Source organism: Notolepis coatsorum, assembly GCF_963971535.1.
Source record: "Notolepis coatsorum genome assembly, contig: SCAFFOLD_2070, whole genome shotgun sequence".
Lineage (NCBI taxonomy): Eukaryota > Metazoa > Chordata > Actinopteri > Aulopiformes > Paralepididae > Notolepis > Notolepis coatsorum.
The window spans coordinates 12,501-28,334 of NW_028174478.1; the positions used below are offsets into that span (position 1 = coordinate 12,501).

At 45.7% G+C, this 15,834-nt stretch overlaps 1 protein-coding gene across 1 annotated transcript in view; it reads right to left on the minus strand.

The window, feature by feature from the left end:
• The window catches only part of LOC311247545 (protein Smaug homolog 1-like), a gene marked incomplete at its 3' end in the record, with an annotated part of 26,110 nt that extends 11,288 nt beyond the window's left edge, over positions 1–14,822 (minus strand). Inside the window, exons 1-5 of the mRNA XM_084338583.1 lie at positions 14,719–14,822; positions 13,269–13,355; positions 7,836–8,094; positions 5,019–5,104; positions 4,004–4,122 (exon numbers count right to left, since the gene is read on the minus strand). Coding sequence (XP_084194709.1) covers positions 4,004–4,122; positions 5,019–5,104; positions 7,836–8,094; positions 13,269–13,355; positions 14,719–14,769 — 602 coding nt within the window. The remainder of the gene's footprint in view (positions 1–4,003; positions 4,123–5,018; positions 5,105–7,835; positions 8,095–13,268; positions 13,356–14,718) is intronic.
• Positions 14,823–15,834: the final 1,012 nt, after the last annotated feature.

Here is a 15,834-nt window from a genome sequence, read left to right on the forward strand (position 1 = left end):
TGGTGAGATTTATTAGTAAAAAAATTTTAATCTATTGACAGCACTAATATATATATAACTGCACAGACTACAACATATGATGTTTATCATGCCAGTTAGGGTACCTTATGTATACTGCACCTGTGTATGCTGTATACTTTACTTACTCTACTTATATTCAGATTCTAAGTGTTATTGACCATATTTATTGTAACGTATAATATAACTTATTTGCCGTCTTCCCCAGAGTCAGAAGATAGGAACCTTTCTCATCTCTGCATGTGCAGTACAAGACGATAGGAACCTTTCTCATCTCTGCGTGTGCAGTACAAGACGATAGGAACCCTTCTCATCTCTGCGTGTGCAGTACAAGATGATAGGAACCTTTCTCATCTCTGCGTGTGCAGTACAAGACGATAGGAACCTTTCTCATCTCTGCGTGTGCAGTACAAGACGATAGGAACCTTTCTCATCTCTGCGTGTGCAGTACAAGACGATAGGAACCTTTTTCATCTCTGTGTGCAGTACAGAGAGACAAGAAGATAGGAACCCTTCTCATCTCTGTGTGTGCAGTACAGAGAGAGACAAGAAGATAGGTACCATTCTCCTCTCTGTGTGCAGTACAGAGAGACAAGAAGATAGGTACCATTCTCATCTCTGTGTGTGCAGTACAGAGAGAGACAAGAAGATAGGTACCATTCTCATCTCTGTGTGCAGTACAGAGAGAGACAAGAAGATAGGTACCATTCTCATCTCTGTGTGCAGTACAGAGAGACAAGAAGATAGGTACCATTCTCATCTCTGTGTGCAGTACAGAGAGAGAGACCCGCAGCCCGCTAGCTAGTTTACACAATGACTGGAAGTGGATACGGACCATTAGCCTACCGTCAACAGTAACTAAATACACTTTCCGACAACTCCAAAACTGTGTTATTTACATGTTGTGAGTTGTGACTTGTGTATTTACCGCGACAAGTTTTGACAAGTTGGACCATTTCAACAACTTGAGTGTGTGACAAATACGCGTGGGCTCGATTTGTATGTTTATAGTAATATTACATAATGGCTGGGACTTCATCACCGCTAATGTAGCCGACCTCTCTTCAGACCAGGGGCCCACAGTTCACGTCCGAGCTCTGGGACACGGTCGCCAAGAGCCTGGGCGTGAAGCTACACCGGACTACGTCATACCACCCGCAGGCCAATGGGTTATGAAAGCAGCACTTCGGGCCAGCCTTACTGGCAGCGGCTGGGTGGGTCGACCGGCTCCCCCGTGGCCCCCAAGGAAGACCTTCAGACCTCGTCTGCCCAGCTGGTTTACGGTCAGCTTCTGCTCGTTCCAGGGGATTTACTCCCTTAACTTTACTGCCCCCTGGTCTGCGCAGCCCAGCCGCGGATGGCGGGGGGGACGACCCCCTACCTTGCTCCGACTCCCGAGTAAGGCCCATGGGACCCCCTCGCCAGTTATCCAGCGTCCGAGTGGCCGTAGGGCCCCTAAGGTATTCCCTACAGAGACGCCGGCCTCTACAGGGGTCAGGCGGAGCCGTTATGGCAGACCTCTCTGCCCTCCTGTTCATTGACTTCTTTATTATGATGAATTTTGGGGGGACGTATGTAGTGGGTTCTAGAGACATAATTCACCATGGTATTGTATTGATGTGTTGATGGGGCACTGTCACTTTAAGGAGGTTGGTTTGGGCTGAGAGGAGACGCCCTGTTTGGGGTTTCATTGATAAATGTTTGGTTACTACGAGCTGTCAGATCCAAGCACGGCATAGCTCCGACTGCTGTCACAAGCACGGCTTTGTGTTGTCAACTGTTGGAAATTTGTACGTTTCTGTATTCCGACGATTTCTACAACGGTATACTTTAATATTCTGTACGCCTCCCAGTATGTTGTCATCAACCGATCGTGCATTATGCGACAGGGCTGTCTTCGTGTCTCAAAAGCCGCCTAACAAGTTGTTTGTTTTGCGTTCAAACTTGTCAGTCGTTTCTCTGTAGAGTGACACTATAATAATCTTTTCTAGTCCACACAAAGCGCAGATGTTGCTCACGTTGTTATCAGATCTTCAAAACCAAACGCACCATATGCCATCTTGCTACAATGTACATAAAAACTATGCAGTCCGCATATGATGTCCTTCCTCTACACTTAGTCTGGAGGAAGGATATACCAAACTTGGAAGTAGATTTTGATTGGGATGAAGTTTGGGCAAACGTACGGCTGTCATCACGCAACCCGGATCATCAACAGATTAATCTTAATTTTATTCATAGGACTTACTTAACTCCTAGACGTTTGCACCTAATGGGGCTCAAACAAGACCCTCGATGCTCCTTGTGTTTAAACGGTGATATTGGTACATTTATGCATATGTATTGGGAATGCCCTCCTGTTAAGATATTCTGGGAAGAAGTAACCACGCAATTATCAGAATTTCTATTTCTGACCATACCTGTACTGCCTTCTGTATTGTTGTTGAATGATGTTTCTCAGTTAGCAGCCTCTATACAGGTAAAGAGACTAATTTTGTCCGGTCTTACGGCTGCTAAAAAGCTGATAGCATCACGCTGGATTCAACCGGATAAAATGTGCCGGAAGGTATGGGTTCTTACCTATCTCGATGTGATTTATCTAGAGATATCTACCGCACAAATTTTAGGTGTTAATGAAGCCAGCATAGCAATCTGGTTAGATGTGGTGGAGAGGATAAAGGATAGCATATGAATTTGTAATTCCTGGTATTAAACGGAATAATGGATGGATTGTCCAAGAGGGGGTCCTGAGGGGGGAGGGGGGGAAGAGCGAGCAAGAGCATAGGTATTGTATTGTATTTATTATGTGTATATCTTTTAATCTACATTTATTTTGATTTAAGTACTGGACTGTCATTATTGTTATTATTATGTCGGTCATAGTCCTGTGATTTATTGTGGATTTCTACTGTTAATGTATTGTGTGTCTAGTTTTATGTTAAAAAAGGGTAAATAAAAAAACATTTGTTCAAAAAATAAATAAAAACTAACGAAGGTTCGAACGTTGGAACGTTTGGGCTCAGCCCTAGTGTGTGTGTATATGAAACTCCTCCTGCAATCAACAGTCACGTCTCACCTCGACTATTGCAGCGCTCTGCTAGCTGCTCGACCAGCTTCCACCACCGACTCATACAGAACGCAGCGGGCCGCCTGATCTCCAGTCTATTCCTAGAGAGCTGCACTGGCTTCTCATTGCAGCACAAAAATGCGCTTCAAGGCCCTTGACCTGGCATACTGTGCAGCGAGGCGAACGGCTCCCTCCTGCCTCCGATCAATGGTCTCTAACCACCACACACCCTCAAGACCCCCTGAGCTCTGCATCTTCTGGCCGCCTGCAGAGACCCACTTCTATCCGAACTCCTAGGGGGGGGGGGGTCATCAAACCCAAGCAGGCTATTCTCAGTCCTCGCTCCACAATGGACAGCTGAAACCCGTCGACTAAAAACACACCTCTTCAATCAATATCTGAAATTAATAATAATTAAATAACCGTCTTTTACTATCATGCACTTTGCTACTATGTCTATACTACTATCTACTATGCTACTATCCCTATACCGCTACCTACTATGCTAATATGTCTATACTACTATCTACTGTACTATGCTACTATCCCTATACTACTACCTACTATGCTAAATTATATATACTACTGTGCACTCAGAGTGTAGCACTCAAGTTTGACACTCTACACGCTAAATGAACAATACCACTCACCCTTAGCTGCCAGAGTTGTACCCTTCCTGCTGACTTGTTGTACACAATTTGTAAGTAGTGTTGGATAAAAGCGTCAGCTAAATGACTAAATGTAAATGTGTGTTCATGTGTACAGTCTTATGTTTGCGTGTCTGGATGTTACACAGCACTGCTGCTCTGTGGCCCATGACGTACATACGTGTGTGTGTGTGTGTGTGTGTGTGTGTGTGTGTGTGTGTGTGTGTGTGTGTGTGTGTGTGTGTGTGTGTGTGTGTGTGTGTGTGTGTACCTTCTCTGCTGTCGGTATCCTGCCATGTCAAGGAGGGTCTTCCTCGGAATGGACCGGAACAGCCTCTGGACCTGTTGTTTCCATGACAACAACCTCTTCTTCTGCGTCTCAGTGAAGGACTGGTTAGAGAGGAGGAGAGGAAAGAGAAGAGGGGGAGGGAGGAGAGCATAAGAGGTGGTAGGAGCCGGAGGAGAGGAGGGAGGAGGAGAGGAAAGGAGGGGAGGGAGGAGAGGAGAGGGAGAACAGAGGAGGAGAAGAGAGGAGGGGGGGAGGAAGTGGAGAGAAGGGGGGGAGGAGGGGGAGGAGAGGAGAGGAGGTGGAGAGAAGGGGGGGAGGAGAGGAGGGAGGTGATGAAGTGGAGAGAAGGGGGGGAGGATAGGAGAGGAGGGGAAGGGAGGAGAGGAGGTGGAGAGAAGGGGGGAGGGAGGGGAGGAGGTGGTGAGAAGGGGGAGGGAGGGGAGGAGAGGAGGGGGTGGGGTGGTGACAGGGATGAAGTGTAGCAGACAGCATGACTCAGCGTTTTCAGTCTAGGTGTATTAAGTCTTTTAAAATGCTTCTTATTTATCTTTAGTATGGATAACATGGACTACTGTACAGTTCTGACACAGCATGCCGTCACATAGTTGATATTCAACCCCGACTCAGTTCAGAGAGACAGTCGGTCTTCCTCTGGTCTACACAGCCTAATGTTTTAGGTCACCATGACACAGCGTTACGACTGTGTTCCGCTTCCGCGAGTTGGAAACGAACACCTCCTCGCGCCCCTGCATAGGTTCCCTGATCGGATGGACATCTTAAGACACGTGCGGGAATTCAAGCGCGACATAAATCGCTGAGGACCAATAGGAAGAGAGCTTTACAGGACTGGAGGCGGGACGTGGGAAGTGGGATTATTTAGAAATTGATGATCATATGTTGGATTGGATGTGATAACCCAGATACGGTGTGTGAGGTGACAAGTCATGTTTCACTTCATGATCCCTCTGTAGGCGTCTGTGGCAGAAGGTGTGTGTACCTCGTGGATAAGGCACTTGTCGATGAGTTGCAGGTAGGAGCTGATGTTCTCCTCGTCGGGCCTGGACACCAGCAGCTGGGTGCAGACTGGGGGGGGGGGGGGAGAGGGGGGGTTGGAAGGAGAGAGGGGAGGAGTGGGTGGGTGGGTGGGAAAATTATGTTATTCAATTATATATAAAAAAAAAAAAATGCTAATCTATGAAATGACAACAAGTCTTATTCGATAACAACAATCTCAAAATGACCATTAACTCTTTCACTGCCACACGGCAAAGGGTTAACCCTTTCACAACCACACTACAGAAGGTTAACCGTCTGTAGTGTGGTAGTGAAAGGTTAACCTTCTGTAGTGTGGTAGTGAAAGGTTAACCTTCTGTAGTGTGGTAGTGAAAGGTTAACCTTCTGTAGTGTGGTAGTGAAAGGTTAACCTTCTGTAGTGTGGTAGTGAAAGGTTAACCGTCTGTAGCGTGGTAGTGAAAGGTTAACCTTCTGTAGTGTGGTAGTGAAAGGTTAACCTTCTGTAGTGTGGTAGTGAAAGGGTTAACCTTCTGTAGTGTGGTAGTGAAAGCGTTAACCCTTTCTAGTGTGGTAGTGAAATGTTAACCTTCTGTAGTGTGGTAGTGAAAGGGTTAACCTTCTGTAGTGTGGTAGTGAAAGGTTAACCTTCTGTAGTGTGGTAGTGAAAGGTTAACCTTCTGTAGTGTGGTAGTGAAAGGTTAACCGTCTGTAGCGTGGTAGTGAAAGGTTAACCTTCTGTAGTGTGGTAGTGAAAGGTTAACCTTCTGTAGTGTGGTAGTGAAAGGTTAACCTTCTGTAGTGTGGTAGTGAAAGGTTAACCTTCTGTAGTGTGGTAGTGAAAGGGTTAACCTTCTGTAGTGTGGTAGTGAAAGGTTAACCTTCTGTAGTGTGGTAGTGAAAGGTTAACCTTCTGTAGTGTGGTAGTGAAAGGTTAACCGTCTGTAGCGTGGTAGTGAAAGGTTAACCTTCTGTAGTGTGATAGTGAAAGGGTTAACCTTCTGTAGTGTGGTAGTGAAAGGTTAACCTTCTGTAGTGTGGTAGTGAAAGGGTTAACCTTCTGTAGTGTGGTAGTGAAAGGGTTAACCTTCTGTAGTGTGGTAGTGAAAGGGTTAACCTTCTGTAGTGTGGTAGTGAAAGGGTTAACCTTCTGTAGTGTGGTAGTGAAAGGGTTAGAAGAGGTTACAAACAGATGTGCGTTATCATTATTCACTCTATTCCCCCCCCAGACTGTCATCGTGGGCTACAGTAAACTGTGATGACTCATACACGGGACGTGTTGTAGGAAGTCACGTAGGTGCTTCTGGCAACACCTTCCTCTGCGTCGCCCCTAAATCATCCCCTCAAATGCCATCATCCACGCGATTCCGCTTTCACTTGCGAAATACCGTATTACAACCACAAGAGCCTACTACTGTACAGGTAATATTACAACCACAAGGGCCTACTACTGTACAGGTAATATTACAACCACAAGGGCCTACTACTGTACAGGTAATATTACAACCACAAGGGCCTACTACTGTACAGGTAATATTACAACCACAAGGGCCTACTACTGTACAGGTAATATTACAACCACAAGGGCCTACTACTGTACAGGCAGCCGCGCTGCGGGTCTGCGGTGGTTTCCTGCTGGTTCCAGGGGACGTGGTTTTTCAGCAATGCAGTGAGACCAGAGCCTTCTGCTGTTGGCCTCTGCTGCACCCTTACTGCCCAGTGAGACCAGAGCCTTCTGCTGTGGGCCTCTGCTGCACCCTTACTGCCCAGTGAGACCAGAACCTTCTGCTGTGGGCCTCTGCTGCACCCTTACTGCCCAGTGAGACCAGAGCCTTCTGCTGTGGGCCTCTGCTGCACCCTTACTGCCCAGTGAGACCAGAGCCTTCTGCTGCACCCTTACTGCCCAGTGAGACCAGAGCCTTCTGCTGTGGGCCTCTGCTGCACCCTTACTGCCCAGTGAGACCAGCACCTTCTGCTGTGGGCCTCTGCTGCACCCTTACTGCCCAGTGAGACCAGAACCTTCTGCTGTGGGCATCTGCTGCACCCTTACTGCCCAGTGAGACCAGCACCTTCTGCTGTGGGCCTCTGCTGCACCCTTACTGCCCAGTGAGACCAGAACCTTCTGCTGCACCCTTACTGCCCAGTGAGACCAGAGCCTTCTGCTGTGGGCCTCTGCTGCACCCTTACTGCCCAGTGAGACCAGAACCTTCTGCTGTGGGCCTCTGCTGCACCCTTACTGCCCAGTGAGACCAGAACCTTCTGCTGTGGGCCTCTGCTGCACCCTTACTGCCCAGTGAGACCAGAACCTTCTGCTGCACCCTTACTGCCCAGTGAGACCAGAGCCTTCTGCTGTTGGCCTCTGCTGCACCCTTACTGCCCAGTGAGACCAGAACCTTCTGCTGTGGGCCTCTGCTGCACCCTTACTGCCCAGTGAGACCAGAGCCTTCTGCTGTGGGCCTCTGCTGCACCCTTACTGCCCAGTGAGACCAGCACCTTCTGCTGTGGGCCTCTGCTGCACCCTTACTGCCCAGTGAGACCAGAACCTTCTGCTGTGGGCCTCTATGAGCCCCCCCACTTAGTGAGGTGAGGGCGCACGATTCCATTTGGATTCTTGGGGTCACGATTTGATTAAAAATGTATTCTCGATTCAATACATAGGTGTCAAAGAAGAAAAAAACGAAACACACGCTACAGGAACCCTCTTACCGTAATGACTGATATACTGTATTAGCTAAAGTGAGCGGTTACTAACTAATTCACCAGTGAACAGAGATGGAGACACGGGGCCACCGGCCGCCTTTACCTTTGCCCATAACGCGCGTGAATTGACCGGGCAGGTCTCCCTCTGCGACGAGGCTGGTCCCAGGCTCCGCTTCTCCTCCTCCCCCGCCGCCGCCCCCTCCGGTGAGGTGGGAGCCCGGGGCAGCGCTCTTGCTCTCGGCGCTCAGCAGGGGGCGCTGCGGAGACACCTCCTCGCCGCCGTTGAAGGCCTTGACGGGCGTCTGGATCATCTGATGGAGCTCCTGCAGCGGGGCGCGTAGGTTACCTCCCTCCAACACGTCCTGGAAGAGGGGTGGAGAAAGAGGAGAGTGAGGACAGGAGGGACAGGGGGAGGAGGACAGGGAGGAGGAGGAGGAGCGGGACGAGGTGCAAGGGGTCGAGTTGGGCAGGAGGTTTCCTTCAGTGCATTAGGTGGGTCTCACACCCATCCAGACTGCCATTATAGGGATATGGAACCGCAAACCTGTTACAGTTGAAGACCGGTTCCAAATGGTCCAATCCATCTGAATCATTATGCCTCTGAGCTTATTTCATTTTCAAACCTTTATTTAAACTCGAGAGGCAACTGAAATAAGCAAAACATTCTATATATTTTTAGGGCTGGGCGATAAAACGATAACGATAATTATCGCGATATATTTTAATAATCGATGATAAAAATAACATCGATAATAAAAAATCATATTTTTTTATTGTGACCTGCAACAGGGCAATACTGACCAAATTGAGATTAATTTTTCTCTTGTCCATTTATTTTGCTTGCTTTCTCATTTAAAATACAGTTTGAAACCGTCTACACAGTAGGCTATGTGTGCTAGCAGAGCTAGTCTCCAGTCGCGAGTCACGGTGCACATGTGCGGTGGTTTGTCCACCAAAAAAGCGCCAAAAGATAGAAAAGAAACTAGCAGAGCCAGAACTGTTCAACACCCCTGGAGCCACAGACACATCTTTTTGGTACTTTCGCTTTCAAACCAGCTGCAGCCTGAGAACTGGAGTGTGAGGGGATGTAACACTAAAGATGGCGGCAACAACAAAGACTATTTTTAAATAATATTTTTTTTAAAGAAAATTCTTTTTTTAATATTAATAAAATATAGATAATTATCGATATCGAACGATATGAAAGATGTTATCGTGATATATCATGATACAAATTTTGGCCATATCGCCCAGCCCTTATGGCATATAAAATCATAACAATAAGACAACAAGGCGAGACAAAAGCAAGGATAACAAATAAATTAAAACACGTACAACTTGATTGGCAAAGGTTGGAGATCAAGGTTTTAAACTCTGCAACAGAGGGGAGAATATTAAGCTTTAAGGACTGTTGGAGTTCATTCCATGAGTTAGAGGGGCATCATAGCAAAATGCAGATTTACCCTGTTCCGAGCAAACTCAGGGACCTTATCAATTCCTTTTATCGATGCTGGCATTGTTTTTCTGACAGTTGTGTGTTGCAAAACGATGAGGCCATGCGTCTACACTATTGGAGTTGTTGAGGAGCGTGGTTTCATTCCGTGAAGAAAGACGTCAACAACAGTGCTGCAGTTGTAATGTCTGTAAAACGATAATTTCAAGTATGGGTGGAAACTCCAGCAATATGCTGAAACATCTTTCTATGCAACAAGGGTTTAAATTCCAGGAATGCCATGTATTTGACCTCTACGCACAAGTGCTTCCCAACTGAGTGCACCCGTTACCAAGGGTAAATAATACCCTTGTTATAATAACATTATTGCCAGGCAGACAGGCTCACCAGATTCTTTCTTTGACTAAGAAAATCTAAATGAAAATGAATTCTGTACAAATGTTTCTCTCAATTCATCCATTTTAGATGACGGCAGAGTATTGCTACAACTAGCTCTCATGCTACAACTAGCTCTCAGGCTACAACTAGCTCTCATGCTACAGCTAGCTCTCAGGCTACAACTAGCTCTCAGGCTACAGCTAGCTCTCAGGCCACAGCAAGCTCTCATGCTACAGCTAGCTCTCAGGCTACAGCTAGCTTTCAAGCTACAGCTAGCTCTCAGGCTACAGCTAGCTCTCATGCTACAGCCAGCTCTCAGGCTACAGCTAGCTCTCAGGCTACAGCTAGCTCTCAGGCTACAGCCAGCTCTCAGGCTACAGCTAGCTCTCAGGCTACAGCTAGCTCTCAGGCTACAGCCAGCTCTCAGGCTACAGCTAGCTCTCAGGCTACAGCTAGCTCTCAGGCCACAGCAAGCTCTCATGCTACAGCTAGCTCTCAAGCTACAGCTAGCTCTCAGGCTACAGCTAGCTCTCAGACTACAGCTAGCTCTCAGGCTACAGCTAGCTCTCAGGCTACAGCTAGCTCTCAGGCTACAGCTAGCTCTCAGGCTACAGCTAGCTCTCAGGCTACAGCTAGCTCTCATGCTACAGCTAGCTCTCAGGCTACAGCTAGCTCTCAGGCTACAGCCAGCTCTCAGGCTACAGCTAGCTCTCAGGCTACAGCTAGCTCTCAGGCTACAGCTAGCTCTCAGGCTACAGCTAGCTTTCAAGCTACAGCTATCTCTCAGGCTACAGCCAGCTCTCAGGCTACAGCTAGCTCTCATGCTACAGCTAGCTCTCAGGCTACAGCAAGCTCCCAGTCTCATGCTACAGCTAGCTCTCAGGCCACAGCTAGCTCTCATGCTACAGCTAGCTCTCAGGCCACAGCTAGCTCTCAGGCCACAGCTAGCTCTCAAGCTACAGCTAGCTCTCAGGCTACAGCTAGCTCTCAGGCCACAACTAGCTCTCAGACTACAGCTAGCTCTCATGCTACAGCTAGCTCTCAAGCTACAGCTAGCTCTCAGGCCACAGCTAGCTCTCAGACTACAGCTAGCTCTCATGCTACAGCTAGCTCTCAAGCTACAGCTAGCTCTCAGGCCACAGCTAGCTCTCAGACCACAGCTAGCTCTCAGGCTACAGCCAGCTCTCAGGCTACAGCTAGCTCTCAGGCTACAGCTAGCTCTCAGGCTACAGCTAGCTCTCAGGCTACAGCTAGCTTGAGTCGCCCATCAGCTCCCAGCCAGGAAAACCCTTTCACGCTTGCTGCAATTTAAAATGTTTTTTTTATTATTATTATTATTAGGAATCAATAAGGGAATCGATAAAGAATCTGACCGAAAAGCAGAATCAACAATGGCACTGCTATCAATAAAATCGTATCAAGTCCCATCCCTAACTGCCACGTGGTATTATTCATAGTAAAATAATACACACAAATACCCTGGTCACGTCAGGTTTCGTTGATTCATATGGCTCCAGCTCTGCGACTTACATGAGCAGCGCGTTAAAACCCAAAATACCAAGCAACAGGTGTCCCATTTCCCCAGCCTACAAATGGGGCCGGAACAAATTTTAGACTGAAGCCTTGATGAAAAGGTTAGGCCTGAATTTAGCAGACCCAAGTAGACCCTCCTGCGGTTTGCCCTTAAATGCCATTGTCTGAGGGCTTGCTGGTTGAGGGTCAGGGGGGGCTTTTAAAAGCAGAGACCAAAACTCTACTTCCTGGATTAGATGCCCTTAGTCACCGTCTCAGATAAGTACACCGAGTTAGACCCCCCCCCCCCTCCATCTCAACACCACCACCACCAAACAGGCACACAGGACTGGGAGGGTGGTGCCCCGTGTAGCTCTGCTTGATCCTCCAATCGTAACCGTTGCTTCTCTCAAGCGACAGTTGTGATTGGAGGATAAGGGAAAGAGGGTTTGAGATCGATTAATTTGAATAGATAGAAAGGGCTTCCTCTTCTTTGGTACACTACTACAGTATAAAAAAGACGGTTAACCCTTTCACTGCCGCACTACCAAAGGGTTAACCCTTTCACTGCGACAACACAGAAGGTTAACCCTTTCACTGCCACACGACAAAGGGTTAACCCTTTCACTGCCACACTACAGACAGGTTAACCCCTTACTGTCGATAGTAAAGGGTTAACCTTCTGTAGTGTGGTAGTGAAAGGGTTATGAATTTCAGCCAATCAGCATTGTTTCCTGTGTGGACAGTACGTGGACACAACCCTCGCTGGAATGTTCAGCCAAATTACGTCTGGTGTTTTAACCGCGGTAACACAGTTGGTAACCATGGTAACACACATCAACTTTCCGAGTCTCGTGCACCAAACTGTACGATATGGACAAAATCTTCCATCACGATATGGGTTAATTTCATATTTTGATAACAATATATATATATATATATATATGCAGTAGGGGTGGGGGAAAAAATCGATACGTAGTAGTATCGCGATACTTTGCGTGGCGATACTGTATCGATACAGGGACGCCAAGTATCGATATTTAATTATTCATAAAAAAAACTATTTCTTTTTTTTGTATAAGGAAGTTGCACTGTTCATTTCAATACCTGTAATAGTACAGTAGTCCACACACACACACATGTAGTGCATTCAGTTAAGTTGGAGTATGACTGTAATACAAACAGTTCAGTTTGTCAGGTACATGCAACACAGATTACAGTGTTTACATCCGTCTGCTTGAGAAAATACCATGTTCTGCAATAAAAAGTATTGAAGTGAGATGAACAGACTGAACTTTATTTTATTAGATAAAACATGTTGACAAAGTTTTACTTTGCAGTTGAAAAAAGGGAATAAATGAAATTTGATAAAAAAAAAATCTATCGTACTATCGTATCGTGACGCAAGTATCGCGATAGTATCGTATCGTGAGGTCCCCGGGCGATTCCCACCCCTGATATGCAGTAAATATAAATAATATATATAAATATAAATGTGAATCTATAGGGTACATGTGGTGCACCACCCAGAGTGCGTTAGAGCAGGGGTTCCCAAACTTTTCAGGCCGGGGCCCAGAAAATAAGGCGTCAGAGAGCCGCGGCCCAATGGACATCGTCGGGCTTTTTTTTTTTTTTTTTTTTTGCCAGGCGACCGATTTTTTAAGCCAAATATCACTTCAATCCTATTAAGTTAGTTCAAGTTAGTTATTCATTTATATGTGCTTTATGAGAGGGCTAACTTGTTGCAAAATAATAATGATAATAATAATAGCCTCATTAAAATACTATTGTTGCTTCGGTTGTTTTCAGCGTTTTATGTGCATAATCTGTTATTTAGTTTGAAATGTTCGTTGAAATAAGTAGATTTTTCGTTTTTGTTTATTTATTAAGTTAATATAAAACCATATAGTCACATTTTAGAATACAATAGAATAGAATTTTAGAATACAACTAGAAACACTGTCCTGGCCTGCTTCTAAGTTCAGTGGCCTGACAAAAAAAAATTAAAATAAAAAAATAAAAAATACAAAAATACAAAAATAAAAAATAAAAAGAAATGTTTTTTTTTATTTTTTTTTTATTTTTTTTAAATCATCTCGCGGCCCACCCGTGGCTGTTCGCGGCCCATCTTTGGGTCGCGACCCCGACTTTGGGAACCACTGCGTTAGAGGACGGGGCGGCCGACGGACTGACCTTCTCCAGGCACCGCAGCAGGTTCTGCCTCTCCTTCAGCTTCTGGATGCTGATGACGATCTTGTGTCTCGCTCCTTTGGTGACGTTCTGTTCGGGGGGGGGAAAGACGCGGTTAATTCACACGTTTAGCTCTTCATTCACAGCGTCTTGTCCCTCGTTTACATTTTAGTCATTTGGCTGAGACTTACACGTTGTTCTGTATGACAGGTCAGCAGTTCCTGATGAATTGAAAATGGGGGGACCCTGATGTAAACAAGACGAAAGTCTTTCTCTGGTCTGCATCCCCTTAACAATTGTATGTATTGAGCCGTACTGTATTGTACCCATTCTGCAATCTGTTAATAAAGTTTTCAATCAATCAATCAATCAAGGGTACCACTCTTTCAGCTGAGTAACAATGTTCATCGCACATGTGACACGTGGGCGCTGCAGTGTCGAGTGCATATTAGCAGAGACGTATTGTTTTTTTTATTTAGTGACAAAGTGCACGACAGTAGATAGTAGTATAGCCTGACGTGATTATGGGATGTTTTAAAAACGCTATTTGAAATACCTTAACCCTTTCACTACCACTCTACCAAAGGGTTAACCCTTTCACTGCGACACGACAAAGGGTTAACCCCTTTTCACTACCACACTACAGAAGGTTAACCCTTTCACCAACACACTACAGAAGGTTAACCCTTTTCACTACGACACCACAGAAGGATAACCCTTTCACTACCACACTACAGACGGTTAACCCTTTCACTACCACACTGCAGACGGTTAACCCTTTCACTACCACACTGCAGACGGTTAACCGATTTTTTTAAATAGAAACTGAACCACGAATGTTCACATAGTCCCGTACAACTGCATTTCAAGATGTTGCATAATGTTTTGATAATTATTTACATTAACCACTATTATACGTTACAATAAATGATGGTCAATAACACTGAATATACACTTTACTTACTCATAGTATATATTCAGATTCTAAGTGTTATTGACCATGTTTATTGTAACGTATAATATAACTGGTGGGGCATTACAGACCCTCATCTGCACCTTTGATCAAACTGCCTACTTGCTCATTATATTCTGAGTTAATTGTATTATTTACACTGCTTATTTTTATCTGTACTAATTGTATTGCCTTATGTCTTTCTACTATTACCCTGCCTGTACCTCGCCCCTCCCCCCTCCCCCATGCTGCTATGACACCTTCCCCAAGGGGATCAATAAAGGAATATCTTATCTTATTATACATACGATTATTTAAATGTATAAAAGACATTTCTCCACCAGTGTCATTATTAGACAGTGTCTTCTGGTTTGAGTGTGTATGTGCGTGTGCGTGTGTGTGTGTGCGTGCGTGTGTGTGTGTGCGTGCGCGTGTGTGTGTGCACATGTGCACGTGTGTGTGTGTGTGTGTGCGTGCGCGTGTGTGTGTGTCTCAACAGACCTGTGACTCTAGCTGGTGCTCAGTGAGTGACATCATCTCATCATAAGTCATGGTGGAGAAGAGGGCAGCGTACTTATGGAGGCGGAGACTCTTCAGCCATGCAGGAACATCTGTGAGGCAGGCCACACACACACACACACACACACACACACACATACACACACAGAGAGATGTCGGTCATGGGGCTGTCCCATGTAACACAGGCCCAGCTGGAATGAATCAGCCTAATGGGGCTGACATACTATGACATCACACGTATGGGTGAACTCCCTGTCTGTTGCTCCTCCCTCTTAGTATTTAGGAACGGGTGCGCTCCTTTTAGGACGCTAAGCACCCTCGGCCAGTCGCTGCCGCAGCACCGGAGCTTACATACGGCACGAGGAGAGGAGCAGCGCTGTCTTCACTCGCTCGACAGAAAGCAAATAGTTAACTTTGCCATCTAGATTTGAGTCTAAGAATTCTGACCTCACGTAGGCCATGTCTGCCCCAATGAACGAGCCACTTTAGGCCTAATCGTGAATAGGGCCGTCTAGAGGTGGCTTTTTTTATATGAATTCTTCAAAGAAAACATATTTTGTTTAAAGTCCCCATGAAACAGCTAGCAGAATGCTATTTGATTCCATATATTTATGGGGTTCCTGTAAAAAAAAAAACAGGAAGCTAGGGAGGGATATTGATTGGCATTTATAGTAGCTAATAGTGCTGAATGTGCATTACGGTCGATCCATTAGCTAGCAAGCTAATGTTAGCAACATAGATTAGCAACTTTATACAACAATATTACTAGCAAGCTAACATTGAACATTTGTTCATATTCAAAGAGGCGGAGTGCTAGTTCAGTTACAATGGGCTGTAAATGTCATTCTAGAAATCATTTCATTGGACGCAAAATTTGTATACGCCCCATGTGCTGGATAATTTATTTGTCTTCGTTTTCCAGGAAATTACAAACTTCTATTTTGATTTCATGGGGCCTTTAAGGATAAGGATAAGTACATGGACTTTCTTTTGAGTGTTTATTCATACTCTGATAGGTCCTACACCGTGTGGGCTTCTGTTTGTGTTGAGAGACGGCTGCTTTATATTACACTTTATATTTACACTATAAATAATATA